Below are 7,330 nucleotides of genomic sequence, written 5' to 3'. Positions count from 1 at the left end.
TGTTGTTTCGATCTCAGGTTTATTCTGTTTTATTTTTCTGGCATTTTTGGATTGTATAAACATAATTGAAATGAGGTACCGACTAGAAATGTGAAGCTGAATGTCAGTGATGTTCGTGGTAATTGTTGGCTGACAATGGTAAATTGAGATCGTGTCAATGATCTTACAATGGTAAATTTTGCATTAACTGGAAGAAAACTGAGTTCATCCCTTGTATTTTAACGTTTAACATTATTATTCTGTCAGGATTTATGATGAAACAATTGCAGGAGAACATCAGAATCGTGAAAGTGGCCATCAAGTTAACTGCAGCCATTGAAGATGAGGAAGCTTCAGGTTGAAAGAATGATACATTTTGACTGAAAACTTGGAACTGATATCTACTTTTCCTCGCATATTAGTTTATTCTGGATGGACTAGGAGAAGATTAAGCATCTGTCAGCTATATATTAAGGGATTGGAACAATAAGCAGAATTTGGTAGCAGAACGGAAGCATATCTTTATGAGGTAATTGTTTTGTTGCCATTGACTAAACAGCACGGTCGAAGATTAGAGACTCGACATAAGGCCTAGAAACTCTTACTTACATTACAAGCCTAACCATTACATCGGTAAGAGAACCTAGAATAGAAGGGCATGAATATAATATGTAACAGTCTAAGGTCGCCGCTAGCAGATATTGTTTGTTTTGGTCAGTTACGTATTGCTGTAAGCCTTATGAATTTTAAAACGTGTCTGCTAGAGAGAGATTTACACACCCTTTTAAAGAATGCTTCTGGGATCTCAAAGATTTGAAAAAGAGAGAAACTTTTCTGTGATACGTATGGCAGTGTTATGTACAAGAAAACGTCAAAACTTGAGGATCCATTCTTCATTCCTTTGTCCATTACTTCTTCTCTAGGCAGACTTTAATCGATCTAACCTGTACAGTCTCTGGGAAAAGACACATAAGAACACTCTCAGTAGGTAAACTGTCATGAAATTGATTATAGTGCTGAAAATAATACTTGGATTTACCAGAATAGAATGGATGTGTTCCAGAAAAGGTGAGAGCTGGGAAATGAAGGAGTCTATTTCCTCCACAAGGGTATCGTTTTGTTCGTCGTTGGCCGTTAGGAGACGATCGAACCTTTCGCTATCGGGCACAAGCTTCAGAGCTATCTGTAAGAACCATAGTTTTTTGGTTTATACAAAAGTACCATGATGATCATTTAAGAGAAGGCAAACAAAAGCAAAAGAGAATACTTTGACAGCAGCAGATGAAATCCATCCATGCCATGGCTTTAGAGTAAGGTTGTAAGCATCCTCTACTGCTTGCTCCATGCTCAGCCTTGGTTCTTCTCTGGACTTCTCTAATAACGCCACTGTAAAATCGAGGGACCTATATCACAGGAAAACTTCATAAAACTCCTAATCGAGAATATGGGAAAGAGAATCACACACAAAGAAAATTGTGAAATCTCATATCGGTTGGAGAGAAGAATGAAGCATTCCTTATAAAGGTGTGGAAACTTTTCTCTAGTAGACATGTTTTAAAAATCGGAGGGGAAGCCTGAAAGGGAAAGCTCAAAGAGAATCCCACATTGATTGGAGAAAGGAATGAGTGTCAGGGAGGACGTTGGTCCCTGAAGGAGGTAGATATTGTGAGATCCCACATCAGTTGGGGAGGAAGTTGGTCCCTGAAGAGAGTGGATATTGTGAGACCGCACATCGGTTGGGGAGGAGAACAAAACACGATTAGAAAAAGGAACGAGTGCTAGTGAGGACGTTGGTCTCCGAAGGAGATAGATATTATGAGATCCCACATCAGTTGGGGAGGATGTTGGTCCTCGAAAAGTGTGGATATTGTGGGACCCCGCATCAACTGGGGAGGAAAACGAAACATTTTTTATAAGAGAGTGAAAACTTCTTTCTAGCAGATTGTATTTTAAAAATTTCAAAAGAAAACCCAAAAAGGACAATATCTACTAGAAATAGGCTTAGGCCGTTACAGAAATAGACTTTTCCTCGTCGAATGACCACACAGAACACAACAAAAGTTTAGGAATCAACCATTTGCATGACAAGCAATGAGCAGAAGTCAAGGAAGCAGTCAACAATTCGATGAAAGAACATAAGTAGCTACCTTGTAAGCCACAGAAAGGCTCTGCTACAACTGGTGAGCTTCCTAGCAATTCCATCATTCATCTCTTTCTTCAAAACTTCCACCATATTCGAATACAACAAAGGATCAGACTCGTACACACTCTCCAACCTCTGCATTTCAACCCACCACCACTTAGTATCAGTAGAGGCATAAACACACACACATGTTCCCCATTTTAATGCTCTGTTTCTACCTGAATGTTCTTATGAATGTCCTGTCGAAGAACAGCCATTGTCGGCCCTACCTTATCTGCAACAACAACAACAACAACAACAAAATCCCCCATTTAACACAAACCATTCCCTTTCTACAATTCTCAGAGAGGAACAGAGAAATACCCAGAAATCGAAGGATCAAATTGCAAAGAGAAAGAAAGGGCTTGGTGGGTATGTCGGGAGCAGCATGATCCACAGCAAGCTGCGCCGTTGCAGACCTCATTTCTGATTCCATTTCCGCTGCTCTCTTCCTCTTCATATATCAAAATCAAAGCCAAACTCTTTATATTTTGGATCTTAAGAAAGCTCTGAAATTCAAGAAATGGTTGATGCGACTACAGGATTTGACCTCAATTATCACTTCTTATATTCCATTAAGTTCTGTGAGAAGATAAGAACAGAGTTTTAGAAAATTCTTATATTCCCTTCATAATACACTCTTCTTGTCCCTAAGTTTATAATAATTTAATTTCATTCCCTAATTTCAAGCCCCTTTTCTACCGTTTTCGTTTTCGTTTCTGGCTCGTATCCACAACTTTAAACGATATATCGTCATATACTTAGTCCTCGAAGTTTGAATTTAACTTAGCTTTAACTCGTCTAAAGTTTTTATTTGATTTCTAATTAGTTTCTGATTCATTAATGTAATAGTTCAAGCTGAACCACTAACACTTATTATCTTTTTTGGGCTTTTCCCTTTTGGGATTTCTTGGAGAGTTTTGAAAACGCGCTTCTTAGGATAGGTTTTTTGATTCATTAATGTAACAGCTAACACTTATTATCTTTTTTGGACTTTTCCCTTTTGGGATTTCTTGGAGAGTTTTGAAAACGCGTCTCTTAGGATAGGTTTTCTGATTCATTAATGTAACCGTTCAGCTTGAACGGTTAACACTTATTATCTTTTTTGGGCTTTTTCCTTTTGGGATTTCTTGGAGAGTTTTGAAAACGCATCTCCTAAGGATAGGTTTTCTGATTCATTAATGTAACAGTTCAAGCTGAACGACTAACTTATGATCTTTTTTGGGCTTTTCCCTTTCGGGATTTTTAGAGAGTTTTGAAAACTTGTCTGATAGGTTTGCACACATTTATTAAAAAAAAATGTTTTGTTTCTTTCTCTACAACAGATGTGAGATCTCACCATCTATCTCTTTTCATAGCCTAACATCCTGGCTGACACTCATTCATTTCTCTAATTAATATCCGATCTCGCAATCCACCCCTATTGCTGGCACTCTTCCTCTCAAACTCTACTTGAAAATGAAAATGGAATGAAAATGGTTATTCTGCTCATTCAGAAAATTCTCGAGGGGATCTCAGTTAAAAAAAAAAAAAAACTCATTTAATATATATATATATATCATCGAATTTTTTGTTTGCATAGGTTAATTAACACGTCATCCTTCCATTAGGTCCGTTAATATTAAATTTATTAGAGATGATTTAAAAAACAATTTCAAACTTTATAAACCAATTAAAAATTAAATTGAAATTTTAATTGAAAATGTATGAAAATGTATAAATTAACTAATTTATTTGACCGAAAATATTATATTATCATAAAAAGCGAAAGTTCCAATTTATATATTTAAATGGAACTATTTAGACATTACCGAAAATTTAAAAAATTGGAACAAAATTATGGGACTATTTTTATGGAGCTAAAACCTAAATATTATATTAAAAATTATGTTTTTTTTTTAATTCGGTGACGTAGCGGAAAATTGATAATTAATTTAATTAATTAAATTTTAGTTTCATCTAAACCGTTCCCAACTGGAACGATCTTAACTACTATTATAAGTTGACCAAGTTTTTATTTATTTAATTAATATAATAAGCAGTTTTAAAAAATCATTTCAAATATTTAAAAAAAAAAAAAATTAAGATTAAGGTAACCAAACTTCATTACTCACCATATATATTCTTCGTCTAATTATGAAGCTATATAAAATCATGTATGTTATCTTTGTAGAACAAACTTAAAAAATGCAGTATGTTAGACGAACACGACTCTCCACAATGGTATGATATTGTCCACTTTGAGCATAAGCTCTCATGACTTTGTTTTGGGCTTCTCCAAAAGGCCTCGAATGTCGAACAAAGAACTCCGAAAAGAAAAAAGGAGTCAAGCCTCCTCGAAGGTACAAAGGCAGTAAAAAATGACTAAAACTCCAAAGGAGTCGAGCCTCGATTAAGGGGAGGCGTGCTTTTTTCGAGGGGAGGTGTTGGATGATGAAAGTTCCACATCGGCTAATTTAGGGAATGATCGTGGGCTTATAAGTGAGGAATACTAACTCCATTAGTATGAGGCCTTTTGGGAAGCCCTAAGCAAAGCCATGAGAGCTTACACTCAAAGTGGACAATATCATACCATTGTGGAGAGTCGTGTTCGTCTAGCATAGTAAAATAAGCATTTGTAATCATATAAGCTAGACATAATCGATTCTACTTGTGAAGGGATTCGGATCTCAAACAAGTGTTTTTGTTTTCAGATATTCGATCAACAGGGTATGAATTAGACATAATCGATCTTATTTGTGAAGGGATTCGGATCTCAAACAAGTGTTTTTGTTTTCAGATATTCGATCAACAGGGTAATTTGAATCTTATTTGCTAGCCGTGATTCCTTATCACAGGTGAATTCAGAGAAAGTGGGAAGGCGCCTTATAATAATATTACCGTAAAGGTATTGATTTAATTAATCTCACAAAAGATTTATATAGATTTCTTGGCAATTCGGAATTTGACTTTGTTTCTATGTTCTAGTTGCAGCGTTACATTCGCATAATACACACTTTATTCATCTAAATAATCCAAAACCATACAATATTATTTTAATATATAGTTTTCAATGTAACAGTATTAAAATCCCATGTTCTATCTACCATAGAATAAATTTCTTTTTTTCACATAAGAGTATGAAAAATGTATATAATGTAATGATATATCACAAAAATTCAGCGTTGTAATTGCACAAGAAAGATTTCCATTCTTGAAGTTGTTCGATCGGTTGTGATGGCCATAGTTCATCAATGGTTAGTTCGGGTTGTAACCCAAATGGGAAATTTTCATAGTTCTTTGTAATTCGATCTTCGGGTTGATTGAATAAATCGGATAGCTCTTCGAAGAAGATCTCGGGATTCTTCGCTGTTAGATTGTCTGATGGGTCAGTCGATTCCGGGGAGCTGGTCGATACGCGGGGCTTTGTGCTCGGTGGAGTGTTTAAAAATTTAGCGAAAACGGCAGCAAGATCAATATCGGATCCATTAGAAGAGGGTTCGGTAATTTTGGTTGAAATTACGTTTGGTAAGATAGTGGAGGAGGTTGAGGATTTGGAACGGCGGGTCTTGCGGCAGCCGCCACCGACAGGGACGTTGCGGAGGGAGCCGCCTTTGGTCCAGTAGCGGCGGCAGGATTTACAGAAGTAACGAGGCTGGGAGAGGCTGTAGTTGTTGTAATAACAGAATTTGGTGTTGGCGGAGGCGCAACGGGGGCAATTGGGGGCTTTTTCGAGATGGGGCTTCCATTTCCGTTCGAGATGGGCGGCGAACGGCGGCGGCGTCGACGGAGGAAGATGGGAGATCTGGTGGTGATCGGACATTGGAAGAGAGGGAGGGAGAAAGGGGGTGTGGAGGTGGGTGAGAAGATGGGAATTATGTAGAGCGATGGTGGGTGTGAAGAGAAACGTGGGGTGTTGGGGAGTCGTTGGGACCAAGGAAGTGCATGAGGGAGAGTGTGTATGGAAAGAAAAAAACATTATAAACATATACTATGTTCATACTGTAGGGTGAAAGTCCGATGGGTTTATAATCAACGAATACTATCGTCTTTTGGGAAGCCTAAAGCAATCCTATTCAAACCAACCCCAGAACTTCGAACGGCCGGCATGTTTTGGACAGTAGAATGGGGAGAGGGGGAGTCGTGCTCATTCTCTCTCTGGACACGAGGAGGAACATCAAAATGAAAGATCGAAGACATGTAGTTATGAGAGCTTGTTCTTAAAGTGAAAAATATCATATCATATAGTTATGGAGTAGTTACGAGAGTCGTGTTTAGAGTCCCAAATTGACCTAACTAATCTGAAAAGTACGTTATAACTTAGCCCCTTATTATAAAAATTAAAAATATTTGTCGTTGGGATTAAAAAAAAAAAAAAGTATTAATTTATTATTTTTACATAATAAAAAATTTGGCAAAAATATTTCAAATCATATTATTACTATTATCCACGTGGCATATTTTCATTGGGTAAGAGTTCATTATTTGAAAGTGATGGAAGCTGATTAGTCAAACCTTAGTTGGTAGCCATTGAAATTTAGTGTACGAAATGACTCTAATACCCTTAGCCCTCTAAATCAAACCACTACCCTTATAAATGTAGCTGAATATTCAATTAAATCATGTGACTAATATTATTGCATCTTTATACATTATGTAAAAACAAAACTTAATTAATTATATTATAACTAATAGCGAAACAATTAAAAATATTTATTTCTCCTATCTTTAGAGTTGTTAACATATTTATGAAGAGGGTAAAATGGTCATTTTGAAAAAGAAAGATGGTCGGCTCAAAATACAATGAGCTACCCGTTGTGGAATTAAGAAGTAAAAAATGATTATTATTTCACAACACACGTGATTAAACGGTTACGTGGCATATTTTCGTTAAATAAATTTAATCATTTTAATTATATAGTTTAAGATTCATTAATCCTAGGTTGTTATGTTATTATTGTCACTCTCTAATTTATTATACATTAATCTTCAAATTTTTTTAATATTTTTAATAAATTAATATTAATTTTTTAATCAGCTAAAATATATTAATGGAATATTCCACTATAAAATCAGCTAATTAATATATAATTTATATTTTTTTAATATAAAATAAAAAGTAGTTGAATTTTTAAAAAATAAATAAATAAATAAAAATATATGTGGTGGAGTTTTAAGAGAGAAATTGGA

At 35.6% G+C, this 7,330-nt stretch overlaps 2 protein-coding genes across 3 annotated transcripts; both read right to left on the bottom strand.

Annotated features, from left to right (window-relative positions):
* Positions 1-475: 475 nt before the first annotated feature.
* On the bottom strand, positions 476-2,729 carry LOC111486880 (glycolipid transfer protein 3-like). 2 transcript variants are annotated; one of them, XM_023134035.1, is made up of 6 exons: positions 2,486-2,727; positions 2,341-2,396; positions 2,127-2,257; positions 1,247-1,382; positions 1,019-1,162; positions 476-934 (listed from the first exon to the last, which is right to left on the bottom strand). In XM_023134035.1, the coding sequence occupies exons 1-6, from the start codon at positions 2,619-2,621 to the stop codon at positions 899-901; spliced, it is 639 nt and encodes a 212-aa protein (XP_022989803.1). In that variant the 5' UTR covers positions 2,622-2,727; the 3' UTR covers positions 476-898. The 2 variants fall into 2 exon arrangements, with proteins under 2 accessions (XP_022989803.1, XP_022989802.1); XM_023134034.1 differs by having other exon boundaries at positions 476-1,162; positions 2,486-2,729.
* A 2,412-nt stretch (positions 2,730-5,141) lies between these two features.
* Positions 5,142-6,045, bottom strand: LOC111486881 (dof zinc finger protein DOF1.2-like). Its single transcript, XM_023134036.1, has one exon. The coding sequence runs from the start codon at positions 5,961-5,963 to the stop codon at positions 5,310-5,312; it is 654 nt and encodes a 217-aa protein (XP_022989804.1). The 5' UTR covers positions 5,964-6,045; the 3' UTR covers positions 5,142-5,309.
* Positions 6,046-7,330: the final 1,285 nt, after the last annotated feature.

This window comes from Cucurbita maxima, unplaced genomic scaffold, assembly GCF_002738345.1.
Source record: "Cucurbita maxima cultivar Rimu unplaced genomic scaffold, Cmax_1.0 Cma_Scf00012, whole genome shotgun sequence".
Classification (NCBI taxonomy): Eukaryota; Viridiplantae; Streptophyta; class Magnoliopsida; order Cucurbitales; family Cucurbitaceae; genus Cucurbita; species Cucurbita maxima.
This window is presented reverse-complemented; position numbering and strand designations above follow the sequence as displayed.